Source organism: Rhodamnia argentea, chromosome 5, assembly GCF_020921035.1.
Source record: "Rhodamnia argentea isolate NSW1041297 chromosome 5, ASM2092103v1, whole genome shotgun sequence".
Taxonomy (NCBI): Eukaryota; Viridiplantae; Streptophyta; class Magnoliopsida; order Myrtales; family Myrtaceae; genus Rhodamnia; species Rhodamnia argentea.
In genome coordinates, this window is record NC_063154.1 from 16,864,521 (window position 1) to 16,890,341 (window position 25,821).

Genomic DNA, 25,821 nt, shown 5'->3' on the forward strand with positions numbered 1-25,821 from the left:
GCACGTTGGCAACGGCCAAAGAGCCGTTGCCAACGGCCCAAAGCGGGGGGGAGGGGGCCCGGGCGGAGAGCCCAACGGCTCTCGCCCCGGGCCCACCAATTTTTTTTTTTTTTTTTTTTGCGGTTCGGAACCGCCGGTTCCGGGCCGGTTCCGGGTTGGAACCGTGGGCCCGGTCAACGGGCCGGTTCCGGGCCGGTCAACGGGCCGGTTCCGGGCCCACGGGCCCAAATGGCACTCACTAGCTGCACCCTGGAACTATAGGACAGGATTATAAGCGTGGCAAATCGAGAAATCTAAGACTAGCGCAAACGTTGAACATCGCCATCGACATAGCTACTGCGATTGAATATCTCCGTAAGGGTTGTTCTCCAGCAATTGCCCATAGAGATCTGAAGTCAAGTAATGTACTTCTAGACAACAACATGGTAGCTCGAGTTGGAGATTTCAGGCTTGCAAAGATCATTTCAATAATGTCTACCGAAGCCACAGATTGTAGGACCAGGGGAGTTCAACTTCAACCGCAGTCAGAGGATCCATTGGCTATGTGCCTCCAGGTATATATCTGTCATATATTCTTTGAGGCATTTTCTTCTCTTCCGTCTTGCATAAAAGAAATTGTGTGGTATAGAAATTAAACTGAATCCGGATAATGAAAATGACTAGCCTCATGTGGATCCTATGTATGTCTAGTCGAAACCAGTTGCTCAAATTTAGTTAATACATATACTAAAGGCACTAAATAATTTTCCTGAGGCCTTCACTGTATATATTTTCTTCTTTTCCCATACCCAACTAGAGGACAAAGTCACTCTTGATGTTCAGGCAATCTGTCTAGAAAACATGTGAACACTTTGAGGCTTAGGTGAGATCTTATGCGTGTTAGATTAAGCCGCCTCAATAAGATATATGAACTTTGCAATTGAAAATGTAAAGAATAAGGGATATTTTTATTCCAACCCCACTTTCACCATAAGATCACAAAGACTAAATAGCTACTTCTTTTCCTGATTAATTTGAACGGTGCTAGATGTTTTTACTGAATTTGATTTACTATCTATTTTGACAAGATTGTAATGGAACCTCCGTACGTCTCATATGTTCGAAATTCCAACGTGATATTAATTTTCATATATGTGTAGGTCCCGTCTATTTATAAATTCGGTATAATTTCTTCAAATTAAAACTCCCGATATCAGCCATAGGCAATACACTAAACGAAAGTCAAACAAAGAGATATGAAAGAAAAGTAAAAACCAGTAGAGAGGTTTTGGGACTCGCTCCGGCAGAGGATTTGTCAAACAAAGAGATATGTTGGGCGACACTGGCGCGAACCCTTACAACTGCCCTTGAAAAGCTCTTACAAAGAGTCATCAAACAAAATCCCATGTGAATTAGGACTTTTTTCCTACATAATTAACTTTAAGAAAAAGTATAATGTTCATTCCTATTTGATCTCTTAATGAAATTTTCAGAGTATGGCATGGGACATAAGGTTTCCACTGTTGGGGATGCATATAGTTACGACATTCTATTATTGGAGATGTTCACTGGGAAGAGACCTACTGAAGAGGTCTTTGGGCACCATATTAATCTTCATAGCTTTATTCAAATGGCTCTTTCAGATAGAGCAATGGACATCATAGACTTAAGGCTTTGGAGTGATGCTAGTGATCGATAGGAGAGCAAGATCAGAGATTACATAATCTCCATATTCAAAGTTGGAGTCATATCTTCGATGGAATCACCACCAGATGGAATGGATATGACCGAGCCGAATTAAGGCGAGTTATGAAACCAAAGAGAGAAGGACGCGTATGTAGCTAACTGAATTATCTTGTTTCATATTGGAACTCTTTCACTAGCAGAGACAATCATCATGCAAAGGCAGTGCAAGCAAATTGACATGAATGTCTCCCTAACTAGTCTCCCTAACTAGTCTCCCTACCCATACTTATTATGTGCCGTCTTAATAATTACACCAATATATGTATTTAAAAATGGAAGAAAGTGGATGTAAAGAGTTGTCGTCTACCTATTTCCCTTAAAGTAGCCATGTAAAATTTGATGAATGTGCTTATTTGCAAGGTTTTCCTCATTTTTTGTGCCTCTGTATAACAAAGGATCAATGCATTGCTTAATTGCCTAAAATGTGTGATTAATTCTTTATAAGCAATTTAACGCCGGTTGCGATATTGATTATATGAATAAATTACGGGTTAATAATTTTGAGAGGTTGTCAAGTCGGGCAAGACTGAATATCAAACTATATAGAGCATGAAGCTTGTGATCTCAATTCCTAGTGTGTAGACACGATTTCAGGAGGGCTACGTGTGTGGGATACCCCAGAAAATCCAGAGACTCCGTTGAATTGGCAAAAGAAATTGAACAAAAATGCTATTCAATGGACTATATGTTATAGGTATTGGACTCCAATGGCACCTATATGGAAAAAAAAAGAAAGGGCCATCAACTTTACAAAGGCTGCTTAGACATAAAAATAGAGCAGCAAATGAGTGGATCGGGATCAGTGTGGAGGGTTGGATTGGATTGGAAATGGGTCGACTCGTTTTGACTTTTTTGACTCAGTGAGACCCATTATATTTTACAATATTTTTATATTCAACGTAACCCTCAAAATTCATACCCAACCATGTAACCAACTTAAATTCGTTCTACAGAGTACGTTGGTCGAGGTGTGCTTTTGACGGGACATCGAAGTGTGCACAAAAAATCCAAAGACCTCAAGATCAACAGGGCCAACTCTTAATGTCGCGCTTCACCTTGAGCCCGCCATCAATTGGATCAAATCGAAAGAGCACGAAGAGGGAGGCAACCTCATCGCGAGATCATGAGGTCAAGGCCAACTCTAGATGTCGCGGCTGAGCGTGAGCTCACTCTCAGTTGCAAGCCATGCTTGATCGAGTTTGGTCGGCGTTTCCGCATAGACTTCCGAGATAAAAAAAAAAAACCTAAAAAAAAAATTAAATAAAAGAAAATTAAGCTGAAAACTTAGAAAAAGAAAAAAAAGAAAAAGGGGGTGTTTAGGCGAGGGTGGGGGTTGGCCGGTGGGGGTTGCCGAGCCCCAGTCAGTGGCCGGCGACCCCCGCCGACAGCCGGCGGTGCCTCGCCCAGCGTGGTCTCTCTTCTTTTCTCTCCTAGAGGGATGATGATTGACGAGTGTTTGTGAAAGCTCATGAAAACTTTTGCCTGCACCGAAGGGGTTTGATATTTTGCCTGACATCTGATTCCTCTCGTTTTGGCTAATTTTCTTCATGAAGTCATCCTTCACCTTGCAAAGTTGGCTCTCAGTGTTGTTTTGGTCGAACCAGTGTTGACAGTCAGGAGGGACTTTGATCTGTTATGCATCTGACAAAAGCCTATATTCCGCGAGCATTTCTTTTCCCTGCTGGGACTGGCAGCCTATTCAACACCTTAAACCAGCAGACTCGCTAGTTTTCTCGTGACCCTTTCCCTATCAAGTCTCACATTACCTTTATAGAGCCAGAGTTATTGATTCCATCCAGCTTGCTTCGATCGAATTCCCAGAGTTTTCTTACCACTCTCTTGAATGACCGGCTCTTGGACTCGTTTGTAGTCACCCACGCTATCCGTTGTGCTCTTGCTGCTGATTCTGCACTCTCAGTTGTTGACCTTCTTAAATCAAATTTGAACTTTAGTCATATGCAAAGTACCATATACCCCTTCTGCCCGACCTTGGCCAGATCAGCGAAGGTGAGGCCCAGCCTCGCCGAAGCTGGGCGAGGCCCCTCTGCTGTTGGTGGGGATCGTCAACCACTGGCCAAGGCTCGGTGACCCCCACCAGCCAATCCCCACCCTCGTCGGTCTTTGCCGACGATGGTGGGGCAGTGGTGGCTATTGGAAATTAAACCAAATTCATTAAGTATTGCCAAGGTTTCGATGAGTCCATTAGACTTCCAAAGCGCATGCACGCGCTAGTGCATAAATTAAGAACTGTCTTTAATACTTTGTAGTCTTTTCAAGCGTCTTTTAGAGTTACAATATTTTGATTAATGTATTTAGTTGTTCTTTATTTATAAATCGTGTAATTGAAGAGTCATTGTATTATGCCTATATAAAGGCTTGTCTTGTAACCATTTCGGTATGGGAATGAGAATTTCTAAGTTTAACAAAATCCCCTTCTCTCGAGCTGTCTAAATCGTCCTTCCTCTTCGTCTTATTCCTATCAGTGGCAAGGGCTTTCACAGCCCTAGCGCCTAAACAGCCCCTTTTTCTAATTTTCGACTTATTTTTCTTCTTTTTCATTTATTTTTTTGTGTTATTTGTAAATTTAAATTTTCGTGTGCTTTTCAACAAGCCAAGTCAGCCCAAATATTAATAAGAAAAGGCCACCTAGGATTTTCGACGAACAAATCGAAGTTGACACTTAAGTCATAGTTTTTTTAAAAAAATTGACACTTAAGTGCTTATTTGGAAAGTTTGGGCACTAAAGTAAATGTAGTACACAACTTATGAAATTTGCAGTTCACTTCTCCCCATATTTGTCGCACCTCATCACACTGTCTAATAATCCTCGTCAACTCTTCCCAGTCAACCAAACCCTCTCTCTTTCTTCGCCATTAGCCACCGTTTCTAGCCATTGTAGCCACCTGTCATCACCGTCGTCTCCTCCAAATCTCGCCGCTGTCTCCGTCGGGTCATCCACGACCATCTTTGTTTTATTTGTTGACCTAAAACTCTCCCTCACTCTGTGTCTTCTCTCGCCGCCATCATATCTCTGGCCATAGCGTTTGAGCTTTCACCAAAATCTCAATGGATAGGTCAACAACACTCTCAGTTGTTGACCTTCTTAAATCAAATTTGAGGTCAACAACACTCTCAGTCGTTGGCCTTTTTAAATCAAATTTGAACTTTAGTCATATGCAAAGTACCATTTACCCCTTCTTGTCGAACGTTTGCCCGTTTTTTTTTTTCCTAAGTTGGGTTGATTCTTGATTTGGTGCAGCTCAAGGACGTCCAGAGGAGAGGGCAAGCTGATGCCCACCATTGAAGAGAACCTGAAGCCGGCGATGGGTGGGAGAGGGAAGAGGAGAAAGAAAAGGAATAGTAAAAAGGAAAGTAAAGGAAAATAGAAAAATAAAAAAGGAATAAATTTTAAAATGTACAAGACGAAAATATCTTTTATTAGACCCTCTTTTGAAACAAAGATGGCACTTTATGCCCTTATTTGAAACAAGATTCATTTCGGGCCTTTTTTTGATAAATTGAGAGGACTTGATGCCCTTTTTTTGAAATTTTCCCTTATAACAATGATATATAAGTAATAACTATGTTCATTTTGACTTGATAATTTTAGCTCAAAATACTTGGAACTTTTCAAACTATTCAAATATTGATATACGGAATTGTACGTAATTCAATATTTTCTTCATTTTAAATAGTATATTAGTTTTATTATCTTGGAGGGGAAGTCGTCGATGCAAATAAGTGTAGGTAAACGATTTTGAAACTTTTAATGATGATACGAAGTATTACTTCCCAATGATAAGGAAGTTCGTCCCCGTAGAATTTCTGACGAGCTCCTCATTAGTCAAACCGCAAAATGACCTCATTCGCCCAGTTCTCGTACTCGTATGGCGAGTTATATTCGACCATTCCTCAATAGAATATCATAGTTCAAAATTTACATAACTCCGAATTTGTGCCCTAATTTCCGAAATCACTCCGATCATACGAATAATCAGCTTGTGTACTTACCCGGCGTGGTAATTTGCAGCTCATTCGACTTGTCCATGAGTCCGGATCACGAAGGCAAAGATTTTCTCTCTCTTCTTTCCTCTTCCCTGGACGAGCGACTTCTTCCTTTCTCTTGTTTTGTCCGTCGGCCTCTTGCACTAAATGACGAAGAAGAAAGGAAGGGAGGGGCTATGCTTGGGCTTTTTAAGAGAAATGGGCTAGTTGGGCCCATATATTACAAGCTTTACTGAAAATGTTTCGTTATTCAAGTAGGGAAGTAACATAATGATGTCAGGACCAAAAAAGAGTAACATAATGATGTAACTAGCTCACTCAGGATTTAACAAAAATACCGAAATCAACTATAACCAATTATAATACGCAAAACATAATTTCGTACATTTCCTAACACTTAAAATTCATCATAGCCATAGGCATGTACTTTTTAGAATTTTGTACATGCGATGAAAGGAATTGTTGGTTTGTTGCATATTTCATCATTTTTGAAATATTCGATAAAACGTTTCTTATAGTAGTTATTACCGCCATGAAAGCTATCACGACGTAATGATTTTGTAACGGTCACATAACGCTTCTATAACGCAGTATTTATTTCGTTATAAATCCTTCATTATTTTACAACGGCTTTACAATCATTTCTTAAATGGCTTTATTCTGTTTGAGTACAAAACTGAACTTCAAAAGACAATCTTTACTAGACACCGGATTGAAAAGAGATATTCTTTTTATTTTAAAAGCTTTCATTTCCTTGCTAAGTTATATACAGTTGTTCATGTTTCTTTTATTATTCTGTGCAGAATAAAGAAAAAGGTTTATTGTATCTTAAGAATATAGCACCTAGAAGCCTATCACATCAAGTTTTGTACTTCAAGGAGCGGAATTATCCTTAAGGGTAGTGGTCACAAGCCTTAGATAATTTCATATTATTTCCTTATCTTTTCCAATAGATTAGCTTACAATTAGCCAACAACTAGCTAACAATCATCACATGAGCCCTTCCTCTAGTAGCATGTAGCATAAAGTCGAAAGAACAAAGAGTACTTAGAAATCGCCAAACTCAATTCAAGCAAGTGCTGAATATGGCTAATTTGTTAGTAATAATATTCTTGAGTTGCTTTTGCGCAACATGTTATGCATACATATTTCCATAACTAGCTCATACGTCATATAGAGCTACTCGCTTCTATTTTCCTTTTATCTTTCATCGCACTCTTTAACTAACATAATAACAGGCGGTAACCCGCAAGTAACCTAGCCACTTTATAATCCTTCCTCAATATGGAAGTTCTCCTTTATAGTTACCTAGAGGGTCGTAATTGCTACACAACATACCACACACTTGACCCTAGCGCCGACTCGGACCAACTCATGCCAAACTATCTGAGTGTAGTGCAAGCAATCACGTCCGCTCGCGTAGGTGTTGGCGTTGTAATTGTAGTATCGTGTTGTAATATTTATTCTAGAATTAGATCCACAATTAGTGGGCTAATTGATGGAATATCATAAATTTCATGATTAGTTGGCTAGTTAATGGGATTTCATATTTTGAGGGATTTGATTGTCACATTGTTAGGGATTTTATTGTACGTGATTGATTCTCCTATTAATATAAATACGGGATGATGCTCTAAAAAGATCATCAATCCATTCCGGAAACTTCTTTCTTTTTGCATAAAATTCTACATGGTATCAGAGCTAGGTTTCTGGTTCCCATCTTAAACTTCTCCGTTGTTGTACCATCACCACCACCACATCTTCCACCACATCTCTTTGCCGAAGCCTACAACTCTCTTAGTTGATCTCGCTTTCTTTTATTTTTTGGCCTAACCTCAGCCTATAGAGGTCACTTTTATGATCTAATCAGATCATAATCATTTTTTTTTCTTCCATCTCGAGTTATTGTCATTTAGCGGTGATGTCGGAAAATTCTGGTGATAAGGTTGATTCTCTTACTTCTGAAACCGGGCGGAAATATGAAAAAATTCTCTTCCCCTTGATTCGGTTCGGTTTGATGGCCTTAATTACCTACTTTGGTCACAATCTACGATGATCGGTATTGCATCGGGAGAATGTCTTGGTTTTCTCACAAGGGAGAAACCAAGACCTACTACTCCTCCGACGGCCCTCTCGAGATGGTTGGCTGAAGATGCCTCTGTAAAGGCATTTCTTTTGAATCATATGACTGATGGTATTTGTAAACAATATGTTTTTATGCAGACAGCACGGGATATTTGGGTATCGGTTAAGGATACCTATTCTGAGACAGGCAATGATGTTCGGATTTATGAATTGATGAAGAAGATCCGGGAACTTCGACGGGGAGGTATGTCCGTTAGTGTTTATTTTTCAGAACTACGTACTTTGTGTCGGGAGCTGGAGGTTTATGATGACACTTATGAGGGACTTGCTGCGGACGTCGTTGTTCGACTTCAACAAAAAGAAGATAAGAAACGTGTATATCATTTTCTTATGGGTTTGAATCCGGAATTTGATATCGTGCGTCAAAACATTTTGCAAAAAGATCCTCTTCCTACCCTTCAGCGGGCCTATGCCTTGGTCCATAAGGAAGATAACCGGCAGCGCTTATATTCTATAACTCCTACTCCTGCTCCCGACCGTTCGGCTCTTATCATGTCTTCCACGTTGAGATCCTCTCAAGTTCATATCCCAAGATCAACAGATAAGTCTTCTATTCGCTGTGATTATTGTGGTAAACCTTATCATATCAAAGAGCAGATCTGGAAACTTCATGGAAAACCACCAGGAATTGGCAAGGGCAAGGGTGTGAATAAGGGTCGTTCACAAGCTCATGAAGCCGAGGTGGTTGGGCTAGCTAGTTCTGAGTCCGCAAGTCCTAGTGATATTGGGAATTTTGTCACCAAAGAGGAGATACATCAAATTATCAAGGATATGATTAATCTGAAGGGTCCTAATTCCTCTCATGTGGCATCTAGTGCATCTGCCATTTCATCCTTTTTCAGGTATATCTTCCCATTCATCTCCTTGGATCATAGATTCGGGAGCTTCTGATCACATAACGGGATGTTCAGGTCAGTTTGAATCATATAAACCATGTCCCGGACGTGACAAAGTTAGGATAGCCGATGGATCTTTTTCTCCTATATCGGGAAAGGGATCAATTTCTTGCACTCCATCCTTGATATTATCTTCGGTTCTTCATGTTCCTAAATTTCCAAATCAATTACTTTCAATTAGTAGTCTTACTCGAGATCTCAATTGCAAAGTAATCTTTTATCCTACATATTGTGTCTTTCGGGACTTGGTGACGGGGGTGAAGATTAGCAGTGGTAGTGTACGTGATGGACTTTGCTGGCTAGATGGATCACCGGCAGCACCTATCCAGGCTAGCACCGCAAATTCCAATTCGGCTGCTATTTCTTCTTTGCGACAATGGCATCGACATTTGAGGCATCCACCACTTCATACTCCCTATTCATGTTTTCCTAGTTTAAAGAATCAAGTTAAAAATCATCAGTTTTTCTGTGATACTTGTGCTTATTCTAAGTAAACTAGAACTATTTATCCAGAGTCAAATAATAAAAGTCTCGTTTCATTTGATTTGGTTCATTCTGATATTTGGGGTCCTTCCCCTGTTAAATCTATTACTGGGTATGATTGGTTTGTGACCTTTATTGATGATTATAGTAGAGCAACTTGGATTTTTTTACTTAGACATAAAAGTGATGTTTTCGAGGCCTTCAAAACCTTTTTCAAAATAATTCAAACCCAGTTTAATGCTACCATTAAGGCACTTCGAACGGATAATGGTAGAGAATATTGTGCCTCTTCCTTTCAATTTTTTTTATGAGAGCATGGTATTCTCCACCAAACTAGTTGTGTGGATACCCCTGCACAAAATGGTGTGGCGGAGCGAAAAAAATAGACATCTTCTTGAAGTTGCACGTTCTCTTTTATTTCAAATGCATGTCCCACCATCCTACTGGAGTGAAGCTATTCTTACAGCTGCCTACTTAATTAATCGTATGCCATCCAGGGTTCTGCAAAATAAAAGCCCAATTTATATGTTGACTGGGAAAAATACATTTATCCTCCCACCAAAAATCTTTGGTTCTATTTGTTTTGTTAGAGATCATTAGGTGAAGAGTAAATTGTCTCCTAGGAGTCTTAAGTGCATTTTCTTAGGTTATTCCTCTTCCCAAAAAGGCTATAGGTGTTATCATCCATCCACTCGCAAGTTTTATGTCTCCAAAGATGTTATTTTTAATGAGTCTGAAGCTTTTTTCGATAATCCACTCTACGAGATATCTAGTTCGACATTTATTGAACCATTCCCCGAGCTCTCGGTGCCATTATCGACAGAGCGCACGGAGGAGCCTATTGTGAATCAAAGTGTAACCCCGGAAGAGGTTTCACCTGTTCAAAGAGATTATTCACATGTTTATTCTCGTAAACAGGCTGCTATGCCCGGTAATCCTCCTGGTGAGTCTTTACAGGCAATACCGGAATCCAATACAACACCGCCGGAGCCTAGTCCTATCGATGACAACAATATTGAGGATGAAACAACTCCAATTGCTCTCCGTAAAGGTAAACGGTCTTGTGTTGGTAAGCCTCGGTATCCTATCGATGAATATACTTCCTATTCTGTTCTTTCTCCATCATATTCATCGTTCGTTTCTTCTTTAGACTCTGTGTCTATTCCTAATACTTGGCAGATTGCTATTCAACAAAAAAAATGGAAAAATGCCATGTTAGAGGAAATGGAGGCTTTGAAGAAAAATCAAACTTGGAATTTGGTGCCTCTCCCTCCTAGGAAGAAAACGGTGGGGTGCAAATGGGTCTATGCGGTTAAGCAAAATGCTGATGGAACTGTGGATAGGTATAAGGCTCGACTAGTGGCCCGGGGATTCACTCAAACTGCAGGTGTTGATTATCAAGAAACGTTTGCCCCCGTAGCAAAGATGAATACGGTAAGGATTCTTATATCATGTGCCGCAAGTTATGGATGGGACCTTCACCAATTAGACGTGAAGAATGCATTTCTTCATGGAGAACTTGATGAGGAGGTGTACATGGACATTCCACCAGGTTTTGTAGATAGCACTACCATTGGAAAGGTTTGTCATCTCAAACGTTCTTTATATGGGCTTAAACAATCACCTCGGGCTTGGTTTGGCAAGTTCACCAAAGCTATGCGAGCTCGGGGATACACCCGGAGTAATGCTGATCACACCTTGTTCATTCGTCATAGTGGTTCTCTCTCAACTTTCTTAATTGTGTATGTGGATGACATTGTGGTGACTGGAAATGATGGTAGTGAAATCATTAGATTGAAGAATGCATTGGGAAAGGAATTTGAGATTAAAGATCTTGGAAAACTGCGATATTTTCTTGGAATTGAAGTAGCTCGCTCCTCACATGGGATCTTCCTATGTCGGCGTAAGTACATACTTGATCTTCTATCTCAGACAGGAATGCTTGGATGTAAACCTATTGATACTCCACTTGATTCAAACGCAAAGATTCGGGCCAAGACAGGGGAGCCAGTAGATCGCGAAAGATATCAAAGACTTGTTGGAAAGCTCATCTACCTTTCTCATACACGTCCCGATATTGCCTATGCGATCGGTTTTGTAAGTCAATTCATGCATGATCCGTATACTACTCATATGGATGTTGTGACTCGAATTCTACGTTACTTGAAAGGCACACCGAGTAAAGGTATATTGTTTCGGAACCATGGTCATTTGAAGGTTGAGGCATTTACTGATGCGGACCGGGCTAGTAGTGTGGATGACAGGCGATCTACTTCAGGTTATTGTTCTTATGTTGGAGGTAACCTAGTTACTTGGCGAAGCAAAAAGCAAGACGTTGTTGCTAGATCAAGCGCAGAGGCTGAATTCCGCTCTATCGCTCAAGGCATGTGTGAATTATTATGGATTCAGAAACTTTTGGATGATCCGGGATTCCAATTTCGGAAGCCATTAATGATTTACTCCGATAGTAAATCTGCTATCGGTATTTCACATAATCCTGTCCAGCATGATAGGACTAAGCATGTGGAAATTGACCGACACTTCATCAAAGAAAAGCTTGATACGGGAGAATTTTGTACTCCATTTGTTCAATCCTCGAAACAGACCGCAGATATATTCACTAAGGCGGTGAGCAAGCGAGTATTTGATTATCATGTGTCCAAGTTGGGCATGTACGACATCCATGCGCCAACTTGAGGGGGGGTGTTGTAATATTTGTTCTAGAATTAGATCCACAATTAGTGGGCTAATTGATGGAATATCATAAATTCCATGATTAGTTGGCTAGTTAATGGGATTTCATATTTTGAGGGATTTGATTGTCACATTGTTAGGGATTTTATTGTACGTGATTGATTCTCCTATTAATATAAATACGGGATGATGCTCTAAAAAGATCATCAATCCATTTCAGAAACTTCTTTCTTTTTGCATAAAATTCTACATATTGCTTCTCCGCAACCCACAGACTTACAGTGTATGTGCCCATGAACGTGCCGGTTCCCTTGGCGAGGTTCTCACCATAGGGCCCATTGGAGTGTACAGGGCTGCAATTGCCTGCCCATTGGTTTGCATAGCTCTGGGCATAGGCGGCAACGGTGTTTTCCTTCGTCACATTCATCACACCGACTTGGTTCCGGGCGTCATTGTGAGAGTTGAGAAAGTATTAAGTCACTCAAAAGCCATCACCGACTTGTCACTGCCTCTATCGCTGCTCTCCTTAGATCCATCAGACATCTTTGCCTAGATTATCTATCTCTCACGTCCCCCACCTCACAATAATATGTCACCGCCTTCCCACCGGCAATATCACCCTCCGCTGAACGTCGATGACCTCTAAGTGGCCCTCGAGGCCTCGATGATCGTTGAGGCTCGGGCAAGCCTCTCGATATGGAGGACTCGCCTTCCGATCTGGAGGTGAGTCCTCCATGTCTAGAGGCCCAGCCACTCCACTCCAGATCTTCATCGAGATTGGGATTCGTCGACCTCAACAAGCAAGTGGTCGCCATCGCCCGTTGGTGTGGCAACAATTAGAATAAGTCGGGGAAGTGACACGATCTCATTACTGTTGTACTTCTCTTTTGTGTTTTTACGGGTCGGCACTTGGCAAGGATGCGAAGGGCACGACCTCAATGAATAACATACAAATTATTCGTCTGCCACCTATTTCTATGGCTTCTAGTGCAATGGACACAAGGATCACGTGAATCGCAATTCGTAACACGAGTAAAACTCGCACATACGGGCGAGGAATTTATCAATTTCTTGGACTTCCAGCTCAAAATAGCAAGCTAAATTCTAAGGGAACATAATCTAATTATAGCTGAGAGCCCTAATGAAATTCGAAGTTTCAAATAGGACCCACATAAGTTACTAAGAAAGTTCATCCTAGTAAACCTCGAATTTTTACATGGATAATTACTCGAAAGTGAAGCAAATCATCTGATATCCTAACGTAATTTCTAAATTGATTGCCGGAGCTGGTTTACCCAAGGGCTAGCCACGGGCTCGACATCCCACCAGCGTTGCTTCATTAACCCGAGCTAATTTTCTCTTCAATCCATGAGGGGGAACCGAGAAGTCATCATGTTCAGCTATCCAACCGGATAATCATCACATCCGACCATCATCGTATTGCTTGTCAAGATACTCTAACATATCGTCAAAATTCGAAAAGCCTACGCCTGTAAATCTTCGTTTGCTGGATGGTTGTCTCTAATGTCGTTGATACCAAACATTGTGTTCCCATTATCTTCCCAATCTGACACCAATTGATGTAGCCGAAAAACTCGCACTTTTCCATAGAGAGAATTTTATCAACTGTTTTCGTTACATAATCTATACTTACATATATATAAAAAAACAATGAAATTCTAAGTTCAAGCATAATATAGATATACTAACAAGAAAATATACCCTACTAAATGTTAAATATCTAAAAGGATAACTACCAAATATTAAATATCTAAAAGGGTAATATCCAAACGTAATTCCTACATAAAAAGATAAGGAAATGTCTGTCTAAAAAAACAAGGAGGTGGACAAAACAAAGTAGGAAAAGACTAAAAGAATTCTGTCCGGTGATGCCGCTCCTCCCATCGTAGCTTTCCACCATTTCTCCAACCTCGTAGAAAACGTTGACTTTTCCGTATTCCCAGGAGAGCCAAGTTTCTCGTTTGGACCTTTTCTTATCTTAACGATTATTCCTATTTCTGAACTCTTTTGAATTCCTTTTCATACCTAAATTTCAGCTAATCATTTAGGATAAATTACATAAAAATTAGGCACTAACTTTAGTCCCAAACCAAAAATATTTAATTTATTTTTCATATAATATTCATATAGGATAGTATAATTTCCAGAAGCCTTGCATTGTATTTGCATTTAAGCAGACTGGCGGTGACGAACAGACTGGAATTGAGCATTGAGATTCGGCAAGCAAAACACAAAATTCTGCTGTGGCATTGGAGGGGAATGTCGGCCGAAAATTCCATGAGAATAAGACCAATCAGGATTAAATTGAACAAAATCTTCTCTCTCAGGACTAAAAAATGATTATCCAAAAGTCGGTGGACTATTCCATATGTAAGAGGACAGCGTGAAACCCTATCTCACTATTATAAATAGGTGCTTTAGGGTTCCCATTAAGGAGTGAGATTCAGCCACGGGGAGGGAGAGAGGGTCCTATTCGTGCGTGGCTGCACGCAACACCCATCACTCATGAAGCAAAGAGACTGGCCGGCGAACTCCTTTCTGTAGCCCGCGAGATTTGACGACCTGCTGCTGCCTGTTCCGCGCTGACGATGACCGCGATCCAAGGAGCATCTTGACAGCGGTGCCACTGTGGCAGTGAAGGTGCTCAATTTAATGCAAAGAGGTGCTTCGAAGAGCTTTGTCTCTGAATGTCGTACTCTAGGAACCATTAGACATCGGAACCTCATGAAGATACTAAGCGCCTGCTCGAGCATGGACTTTCGTGGCAATGACTTCAAAGCTTTAATATACGAGTTCATGGCTAATGAAAGCTTGGAAGAGTGGCTGCACCCTCGGACTAAAGGACGAGATGATGAACGTGGTGAATCTAAAAATCTAAGACTAGTGCAGAGGTTAAACATCGCCGGCGACATAGCTACTGCTATCGAATATCTCCATAAGGGTTGTTCTCTACCAATCATCCATGGTGATCTGAAGCCAAGTAATGTGCTCCTAGACAATGATATGGTGGCTCGAGTTGGAGACTTTGGGCTTGCAAAGATCATTTCAACAATGTCTTACGAAGCCATAGGAGTTCAAGACCAGGGCAGTTCAACTTCAACCGCTGTCAGAAGATCCATTGGCTATGTGCCTCCAGGTATGAATCTGTCATATTTTCTTGATTAGTTTTAGTTGATTGGGATATTAATTAAGAGTGTTAGAAGCTTGGATAGACAATAATCATTGACGTTATCTTACTCTTCGTATGCTCTGAAACCTCTTTCTCACAACATGATTTCCTCTTTCCCTATTAATAGCTCCATGAGAAAAAGAAGATGTGTATGACAAGATGAATAGTAGCATGTCATGATCGTCTTTGAAATTAAGATGAGAAAAAGCGACCGTAAATTTGATCAATGAATGGAAATATTTTGGGTCAAAACTTGTGAATACGTCCCAATAAATGGACTAAGCATATTGTGTCGTGTCATATTTGTATTTTATCAATGAGAAGCTCATCAAGCTTGAATGTGGGCCGATCTTCTTGGCTGAACGAGCTGGTCTAGACTACAGGCCGCATAAAAAAATTGATAAGATTTTTTTTTTTGTCTGGTATATGTAGATAAAAAAAACCTTGCTAAATTAAATTTCTTAGTTTCTTATACATTTGGGTCCAAAGTTGAGATGTCACAACCTAGCTCTAGTCACCGGTGAGCCACGTTCATCTGCTAGTAGGCCAGTTGTGATTATTTGACCAATGTTGCTACTCGAGAAGAAATAAATTCCAAATATTTGCCTCCTACTACTAAGAGAAATAATTCTCTTCACACTAGAAGTTTTGATTTTTGTAACAAGTTACAATATTTGCGCTTTGCATATATGCATACCAAGATGTAAATGTTTTATCTGCATATTTTGATATTTTTTTCATGTTATTTTAAACCGTATTAACATATAAAGTTCGTCACTCAATAACCGTTGTCTTGCTTTTTTCCACAACAGCAAGGAGACCCAAATAGGCTTTAAAACCAAGATATAACGGACAGACACATTTCCATGCGTGGCTCTAGGTCCGCCAGTTTCTAGAAATCAAAGCAACCATATGAAATTGTCATTCAATATTTAATTTACGGATTCACTTTTTTTTCTTGATCATTTACATAAATTACTTAAATATGAGGTACTTTGATGTTCGTTAATCATTACATCTATGTGGTGCAACCATGAAATCAATCCGTCTTATCCCAAATCGATTCGTTACCATCATGGCCTCGTGATGTCTTGTATGGACATCGACATGTCAATAGGTGTCAAAATTTCAGCCTGCAGACACTATTAGTGAGTGAACCTCAATAATGAGTAAGCAAATTATCCCGGACAAGTAATTGCCCACCTCTTATTGGGTTTATAAACGCTAAAATAGTAAATCACACATATGATACTCGATAATGCAAGCCATATGGTCAATCCCACTCATATACCTAGGGGGTCACACTTGAAGGATTCTAAAGGTGGCTCACATTGGTTCGAGAGGTTATTCCCACCATGTAGTACTTTCCCCTCATCAGCTTCAAGAAATGGCTCTCACAATCTAACACTTTATCGCACCTGATACGTAATTATAGGGGTGAGCCAAAAAATATAGAAAGCCTAAATTTGCGCAGATCAGATCGCCTGAATTTTCGAGTCCTATAGGCCCGGGCCAAGATTTTGAGCTCCCTCTTTTTTTTTTTTTTTTTAGGTAAGGATTTTGAGCTCCCTCTTTTTTATATTATAAAGTCATAAATAAGTTGAAAAGAAAATTAATATATATAAGTGATATTTGAGACTAAAATCTAACAACTGATCTATTTTTAATACCCAAAAAAAAAAAAAATTCGGGCTAGGGCTTACCCAGCTTGGACCTCTACTTCGGCCTCTAACGAGCTTGAAACTTCCACGGACTGTCAATGCTCCCGTAATTGACGGGCTTGATGGAATGTTCAGTCTTCGTCTCCATGGACTTCCCAATCCTCTCGAAATTGATAGGGAATATGAGGCACCAGTTTGTCCTTCATATGGACCTTTCGTTTTTGTAATAAATTTATCTTAACACAATAGATCATATGCCAGAAATTCAGTGGACAATAAGGCATCCGCAATAGTTAATAACAGTATGCCACATAAAATGATCTTAGTATGATTAAAATATTAATAACAATATCCGTTTTTATTGCAACACTTTGCACCCTATAATTAGGATTGATTCATGGGCTTCAAAAAAAACAAAAAAGCGTCGACCATAGTTCTTTTTATCTCGAAATAAACGAGGATGTAAAATTGAGGACCAGAGAAAGTATGGATAAGTTCACAGTGCTTCCCATAATTGAGTTCGTCAATAATTTTTCTATTGTATTCATCATGGGCGATATTGAATATCACGCATGACGACTACGTATTAATATAACTAATTGAGTGTACATATAGAACATAATATTGTTTTGGAAATAATATATTTTCCTTAAGTCAGATCTATATCTCTCGGTCCTCCTCTCTCTAATTCAAGAAACAAAAACTGAACGGTCCACTACTCCTATACGCCAAGCTCTCTCGTTCGACCAAATGAACTAACATAGAGTACGACATACCAATTTAGCGACGGATTGGCGCACAGATTAATTAGGAACCACGTGCAAATCAAGAGCATCCCACGAGAAAGTAATTAAGTAATGTACTGATGAAGCAAATCGAACTCAAGAAATATTATCTTTTATGCCTCATTCGTATGAAGTGTGACTTTTAAAGATATAAGATGTTGAATTTTTTGCAGATTTTGTGAAGATGACTGTGAACGACTTATCTTGAACCAAAATAGGAGTCGTGATGGCGTGGCGACTCGGCAAAATTTGAGAATGGAAACATCGATTACGCCTTTGATGGGATATTCAGTCTTCCGTCTCCATCGACTTGAATATTTTGCAGATTTTGTGAAGATGACTATGAACGACTTATCTTGAATAAAACTAGGAGTCGTGATAGCGTGGTGACGGGACAAAATTTGAGAATGGAAACGTCGATTACGCTTTTGATGGGATATTCAGTCTTCTGTCTCCATCGACTTGTCAATCCTTATTGAGGGAGTATCATTGACTCAACAAGTCAATCATTCCTTCATAAAGTGGACAATAACAATGATATTTGTACCAGTGAAGCAAATTGACCTCAAAAATATAATCCATATTTATGCTTTTGAAATGGTCTGATTCATATTAAGTGCGATATTTTAAAACTAGGTTATATGGTTGCGAAAAGTGATTTTTTGTAGATTTTCTGAAAATTATTCAGAACAACTTGTCTTGAACCAAAATAGGAGAAATGAACATGAAACGCTATTTAATAACTACTAAAGAAGCGTGGTGACCGGGCATAATTGAAAAAGAAAACGATTTAACTAACAGTGCTGTTAATTTTATGGAGAATGACGGTCAACTCTTGACCGCAAAAGTTGAAGTGGCTTTCTTTAAAATAAGATAGGGAAGATTAATTACGCACGGTTATGCATAACTAAACCGAAAGAAGAAAAAATTATTAGATTATAGTCAATCCTCTCGGGGAGTTTCAGGAATATTATTTTGCGTAATAATTATCACATGAGAACTTCTAAGGTTTACCTCATTGTGAAGTACACCGTCACTATATGTTTTGTCAGCCCAAGTTTTTCACATAGCTACAATCATATAACTTTTAGTTATTGAATCTAATTAAAAATTCTATTTCTCTTTTGGAAATCGTGCGTGACATTTTATTCTATGATGCATACCAAATAGCAATCCCATTAATTCTACTCTGCCATATCAATCCTTAAAATCTCTAGCTTGGACTGACGCGAATAATTACTTAAAAATATAACAATATAAAAAAAATAGTAGAAAGTACTTAAATTATACTTAATACTTTAAAAAAGTTATTAAACAGAACAAAGAAACTTTTTAAGCCCAATATCTAATAACTAATCTATTTAAAAGAGAATCGGGCTTGGCCTGAACCGGTTTGGAGCCAAAAAAGCATTGAAACTCGGCCTCTCGATCTGCTTACCCCTATTTAGTTTCATTGTTGACAAATATCTGTCCATAGTCGGTGAGGGCGTGAATGGTAACACTTCTGCTTCGTAAATCAACTTCTGACGAGAGCTTGATTTTTCTACTTCTACTCGGAAGCAGAAGTTGATTCTTCTACTTCTGCTCCAAAAGTTGATTTCTGATCATAGAAATTCGTTTGGTAAAAGTTGAAAATTTTTACTTCTAAAACATTATTAACACAAAATATTCAATGAAAAATTATTGTCGGTGGCCGAAAAATTTCTACTTCATTTTTAAACTTTTTAAATGTCTTTAAAAATAAATTTTATTGTTAAAAAATATTATTTACTTTTTAAAACTAAAAAAATTATTATTTATTTTTTACTCTGGCGGCCGGAGATAGCGACTCGGTGGCGGCCGGAGGAGGGCGAGGGTCGGCGGTGGCGGTTGTGACATCCTGAATTTTCACTATACTAGAAATAATTAGAAAGTAAAATAAATCTTCTTAACATGTTCCTTAAGGAACCTTTAGAAGAGGCCATTTCGTAACATTTCGAGAAAGTTATTTCGAAATTTCTCAAGGGAGCTATTACTTAACTTATTTAAGAAGTTTTCCGAAAAATTGTATTGGAAAATATAATATGAAGAAATATTTCTTGAATTGACAGTAAGTCAATGGAAAGTCAATTTTCTAAAGGATAAGAATAAAGTCAATGCTAAGTCAATTAAATCAATCGTAAGTTAATATTCTAAAAGATAAAGATCAATGTCATTTTCAAGTAATTAACGACAGAATAAGATCAATGTCGCTTTCAAGTAATTAATGATAGGATAAGATCAACCTCTCTTTCAAGTAATAGGATAAGATCAATGTCGCTTTTAAGTAATTAAAACTAAGATATGATCAACATCGCTTTCAATTAATTAATGCTAGAAAACTCCTATAAATAGGGGTGCAATTTATTCATTCTATCGCCCACCAATCCTCTCCCTCTCCCTTATATACTATCCGTCTTCCTTTTTTACTATCGCTTCTCCCTCACGCCGACCTTCCACTCTCGATTTCCACCGCCGCCTCGTGCCGCCGCCGCTGTCACGCCATTTCTCTTCTTGTTTCCTTATTGCTTAACGAAGGATACCATAATTCAGGTACTAGGTAAATGGAATTACTAGTTCTAAGGTAGTACTATTTGTTTAATGCTTGATGTTGTGTTGTATTGATTGTGTGCGGATATGTATGTTGCATCACAAATCACATTCATTGAGCATTGAAAACGGAGACAGATACTTGAACGAGGACCAAAGGGAAGTCGCCAAGACCAATCGGCGCCGGTCGGATTAGTCTAGGTCCTACCAGGCTGATTCCGTCGGGTTAGAGAAGGCTCGAGCGATCCTTCGTCGTTTGGTTTCCAAACCTGCATTTTTTTATAACAAGAAAAGATGATAAATGAGCATGTGCATGCGAAAAAATGTGTGTGCACATGAAAATATAAAATCATCGCTCACTCATTGTCACCCAAGGAACGACGGAAGCTAGAATTGGCATTTATATGGGAATTACAAGACCGTCGACGGGGGGCTAGAGTTGGCCTTATTATGAAATTATGAGACGTCGTTTCCCGTGAAGGTGACAATGCGAACGAGACGTCATCTTTCCCGTGCAACGTTAGGGTTTACGAGAAAGCGTTCTCGTGTAACGACTATGACATTATGAGATCACGAGAATGAGCTGATGAGCTTACAGCCCTTAAGAGCAATACGAGCCATAAGTAACATGAAAGAATCATTGCACGTGCATACTTGATGTGTGAAATACATGACATTTGTTTTACAGCAGATCACATGATAGCTTTGTTAATAGCATTTACACCACCGCATTGGGGTGTGGGATGGATATTCATGTTTTAGACCTAGTGATTTCATTTATTAGGCTGTTGGCTCATCCCCTATTTTTCAAAGAAATTGAGATAGCCTCACCACATCCCTGCTGTTTGGATTGTTGACTCACATGGAATATTCTCAGGAAGAAGTTATAGATGTAGAGGCAGATCTGGAGTATGTCAGAATCGAAATTACTAGTTAGAATAGAAAGAAGTTTTAATGGTCTTGAGAGAGTAAGGAGATGCCGAGTAGTAGCAATCGAGGTAACCTTCCTAAATTTTGATTATACATAATAAGGGAGGTTAGTGTATCTTGCAAAATATACTTGCGGTAAATGTGTAATACTAAGCATATTTATAAATATCTTGAAATGTTCTATGTCTATTAAATTAGATTAGCTACTAACATTTTCGCAAATAAAGAATAAAGGTTGGTAGAAAATAATAAATAAATTAGATAAGAGGTAGAATAACAAGGCAAAGGTCCTGGAGTTATTATAGTAATGGTCGGCAATCACGGCTGGCGGTCCTCGACGAGGGACGATAGTTGGCGATTGGCGGTAGTCGCGGGCAATGATAGGCAGTGGTCGGTGGATGTCAGCAACGGCGGGTATCAATGGTCGGCGGTGGGCAGCCGTAGAGGTTGGCGGAAGCGGGCAACGTCGAAAAGAGGGTGAGGGTGTAATGAAAAGAATGTGAGGTGAACAATACTTTGTGAGTCTTTTTTTTTTTTTTTTTTGTTTAAAAAGTACTTTTTGAGTTGAGAAGCAACTTTTTTTTAACTTCTTAACTTCGGGGAAAAAAAAAATTCAAAAGTGAAAATTCACTTCAAATGTGGAAATTTCTTTCAGAAGTAAAAACTTTCATCAAACGGATTTTTGCTTCAGAAGTTACATTACCAAACGGATTTCTAAAGTATAAATTCACTTCCAAAAGTGTTATCATGCGTACCTTGAACTTATACGATACTCGATGTCACACATGACGTATGCATATGAACATAGATGATCCGATTCACATACAAGATATGATATACGATTTACAAATACTAAAGACATTAAAACATAAACTCGATTAATTAACATTTCACTTGGATGTATCTCTTTAATTGTGGGGTGATGCATTTATTTGTGATTAATCACATGTAAAATAAGAGCATCCCATGAAGCACGAGTCCACTAATATGTAAATGGGGTCCAAAACCTCACAGTAGCCGATATGGACATTTTTTCTAATATAATAATATTTTAGTTTTTATCTTTTTTTCTTTTCTTTGCTCTTTTTTCAATTTAGGGCTGGCAAAGGTCGCGAGCCCTCACCCGGATTTGGCCAAGGTGCAATGACCCTCGCCCAATGCCAACGAGGGTTGTTGGCCCACACCCGAGGCTAATAGGGGTCAACTGGCGACCCTCGTTGGCCCTCCATAAAAAAAAAAAAAAGAATAAAAAATAATCATTTAATATATGTGTACGTACATACATACATACATACATACATACATACATACATACAAATTTGTCTTGCAAGCCCATGAACAACGCCATTATCGAACTTACTAGACCATGTCAAACTCCATCTCGAGTTGCTTCTAAGTAAAAGCAAGAGTCCTAAACAAAAAGATAAATACTTTTAATAATAAATGATAATTCATCCCGTAATTTATATAAGACGTTTCTCTTTTTTGTTTTTATCATAAAAGTGAAAACTGCCAAGATGTTGAAATATGAATACGCCACATGTACCAAAACTTTACAAGAATTTCTTACTAAATGACATGACGTGCTACGTAACATGCGCCATGTAATCAAATAAGTATAGAATATATCTCAAACTTTCGTGTTCACTTGACGGTCATAACTTTTTTTCGACCACTTGAAGTGCCATGACTTCCAAAGAATATTCACTTGAATGATATCACTTTCAGTCAACCATTCTAGTGCCATTAACTCTTTTAAAAAGGTCTAAGTGCCAGAAAGCCAACGTGACTTAGCACTTGTGGTGAACATTTTTTAAAGGTTATGACACTTAAGTAATCAATTGAAAAGTTATATGATACTTAAATAATCGAAAAAAAAAGTTAAAACACTCAAGTGATCATAAGTTGTGGGACTCATATGGTCGGAAAAAGAAAATATCGCACTAAAGTAAGTCCCGTACGAATATTATGGCAAATATAATTTCATTTTACAAACAAAGTTTGTTAAAAAGGTTAGTACCACAAGAAACCTCAAATTGATATACATGTGATAAATGTACTCAAAACTATTTTTTTTACCATAAAAAATCATAAACTGGTGTATTTGTGATAAATTTATTCCAAACTATTTTTTTTACCATAATAAACCTCAAACTGGTACACCTGTGATAAATGTACCCCAAATTATTCTTTCGACCACTAGAAACCGCAAATTAGTATACTTGTGATAAATATACCCTCCGTTAGTTTCTATTAAATTGGGTTTAATACCACGAAAAATCCAAAATGAATACACTTGTAACAAACAGAGGGTAAAAATCACAAACGTGTATATTCAGCCATTGCCACGTATCACCCAACTCATAAATTGGATGGTAAAATTTATCCTATACTAACAAAGGTAAATTTATAACATATGTACTAATTTGGGATAAATTTATCAAAAGTGTACCAATTTGAGATTTTTTGGGGTCATAAAAATAATTTGGGATAAATTTGCCATATGTGTGCTAGTTTGAGGTTTTTTTGTATGAAAAAAAATAGCTTGGAGAAAACTTATTACAAATGTATCAATTTGAGATTTTTTGTGGTATTAACCCTTGTTAAAAACGGAAAAGAGAGGGGCAACATCAATAAAAGGAGATACAGTTTTCTATTCCCCCGTCATTCCTTCTTAAGATTACACAAAACTCCTCTCAAGCATTTTCACACTAATCAAATGGTTTTTAACTTGTCATCCCGTATGTTATGATAACACTTTTATTTCTTACATTGATCTTAATTATTTCACCCCGAGTTATTTTATGTTTTTATTAATTCGATTTCAATAGAGTTTACATTCATGCCGAAATAGAACCTTTGAAGATGGACATTTAACGTCAGAGATTAATTTCATATGACTTCTGTATGCTTAATAGATTGTCGGACCCTTTCAATGTGATTGATGATTGAGAGGAGATCTGTTACAATATTGGAATGAAAAATAGACAGAATAAAAAGTAAAATTTTCCTTATTTGATCTTATCCCATTTATTTCCTTTTTCCTCTTTCACAATCTTCAGTTTCCTTTTATTACTATCCCTTCCGCATTATCCTTATCTTAAATGGCGTCTAAAAATTACTTTTGTATAAGGTGAGACATTTTAAAATTAGGTTATATTTTTGCGAAAAGTGGTTTTTCGCAGATTTTTTGAAGATTATTCTGAATTAACTTGTCTTGAACCAAAATAGGAGAAATAAACATGAGACACTATTTAAGAGCTACTAGGGTGGGCATGGTAACACTTTTGAAAGTGGATTTATACTACAGAAGTACTTCTAGAGCAGAAATCCATTTGATAATGTAACTTCCGAAGCAGAAATCTATTTGGTAAAAGTTTTTACTTCTAAAAAGAATTTCTACTTATGAAGTGAATTTTCACTTCTAAAGTTGTTTTTTTCCCCAATTTGAAAAGTTAAAAAAAATTGCTTCTTAACTCAAGAAGTACTTCTTTGACAAAAGAAAAAATTCAAGAAGTATTTTTCACCTTACTCTCTTTTCATATGCCTTCACCCTCTTTTCAACCATGCTCATCGTTGCCCACCGCCGACCACCACCCAACACCTCCCGTGACCATCCCTCCCCCCCGACCGCCGCCAATCATCGACCACCGCTGGCTGCCACCAATAGCTACCCATCATCAACCTCCTCCGGTCGCCACTTGCAACCATCGCCAATTGCCAATCATCGCCTACCGCCGCCTACCACGGATCCCCGCCGGCCGCCGCCACCCGCTAACCTCTCCACACCGCCGCTCATCGTCGCTCGCGACCGCCACCGACCTCCGCCGGTCGCCACCAACCACCGACCTCCGTCGGCCGCCACCAACCGCCGACCTCCGCCTGCCACAAGCTCCACCGCCGCCGATCACTACCGACCACCGCATGCCCTAACCACCGACCACCGCCACCAATCGTTGACCACTACACCGCCAACCGTCGACCACTGGGCCACCCGCCGCTGCAATCTACTGCCGACCTCTACCGGCTACCGTCGCAGAGTCGTTGTCTCCGGCCGTAGGAGTAAAATATAAATAAAATTTATTTACTTTTAAAAAGTAAACAATACTTTTAATAATAAAAAATATTTTTTAAAGAAATTAAAAAATTTTAACTGCAAACAATAATTTTTCATAGAAGATTTTGTATTAATAATATTTTAGAAGTAGAAATTTTCAACTGTTACCAAGCGAATTTCTCCGATTAGAAGTTAACTGTTGGAGTAGAAGTAGAAAATGAATTTATGGCTAGAAATTGATTTCCAAAGCGGGAGTGATGCCTTGCGCGTCCTAAAGTAGCGTGGCGACCGGGCATAATTTGAGAGGGACACATTGATTTGATTGCGCATTTGATGGAATGTGCGGTCTTGGTCTCCATGTCCTTGTTAAGGAATTAATTGACTTAACAAATCCGTCACTGTTTTTTTTTTTTGTCAAAATCCGTCACTGTTTATTAAAATAATACCTTTAATAATAATTTTTTTTAAAGAAATTAAAAAATTTTAACCACCAACAATAATTTTTCATAGAAGATTTTGTATTAATAATGTTTTAGAAGTAGAAAGTTTCAATTGTTACTAAGTGAATTTCTCCGATTAGAAGTTAACTGTTGGAGCAAAAGTAGAAAAATCAATTTCTGGCTAGAAGTTGATCTCCAAAGCAGAAGTAATGCCTTGCGCATCCTAAAGTAGCGTGGTGACT

General features: G+C 38.7%; 2 protein-coding genes across 2 annotated transcripts; one reads left to right on the top strand and one right to left on the bottom strand.

Annotated features, from left to right (window-relative positions):
* Positions 1–7,038: 7,038 nt before the first annotated feature.
* LOC125315223 (pathogenesis-related protein 1B-like) lies at positions 7,039–12,763 on the bottom strand. The gene is made up of 3 exons (XM_048279660.1): positions 12,527–12,763; positions 12,229–12,414; positions 7,039–7,221 (listed from the first exon to the last, which is right to left on the bottom strand). The coding sequence occupies exons 1-3, from the start codon at positions 12,761–12,763 to the stop codon at positions 7,039–7,041; spliced, it is 606 nt and encodes a 201-aa protein (XP_048135617.1).
* A 1,957-nt stretch (positions 12,764–14,720) lies between these two features.
* On the top strand, positions 14,721–17,792 carry LOC115755215 (probable LRR receptor-like serine/threonine-protein kinase At3g47570). The gene is made up of 2 exons (XM_030694533.1): positions 14,721–15,105; positions 17,758–17,792. Exons 1-2 carry the CDS (start codon positions 14,721–14,723, stop codon positions 17,790–17,792), a joined length of 420 nt encoding a protein of 139 aa, XP_030550393.1.
* The last annotated feature ends 8,029 nt before the right edge of the window (positions 17,793–25,821 follow it).

Excerpts from the sequence above, each read along its gene's own strand:
- LOC125315223 (XM_048279660.1), bottom strand. The coding sequence starts at position 12,763 with ATGGCGACCACTTGCTTGTTGAGGTCGACGAATCCCAATCTCGATGAA. Across the intron at positions 12,415-12,526 it reads CGGTGACATATTATTGTGAG|CTCAACTCTCACAATGACGC; the intron begins GTGGGGGACGTG and ends ACTTAATACTTT. Across the intron at positions 7,222-12,228 it reads CGTTCATGGGCACATACACT|CCCACTAATTGTGGATCTAA; the intron begins GTAAGTCTGTGG and ends TCCATCAATTAG.
- LOC115755215 (XM_030694533.1), top strand. The coding sequence starts at position 14,721 with ATGGACTTTCGTGGCAATGACTTCAAAGCTTTAATATACGAGTTCATG. Across the intron at positions 15,106-17,757 it reads CATTGGCTATGTGCCTCCAG|ATTTTGTGAAGATGACTGTG; the intron begins GTATGAATCTGT and ends AATTTTTTGCAG.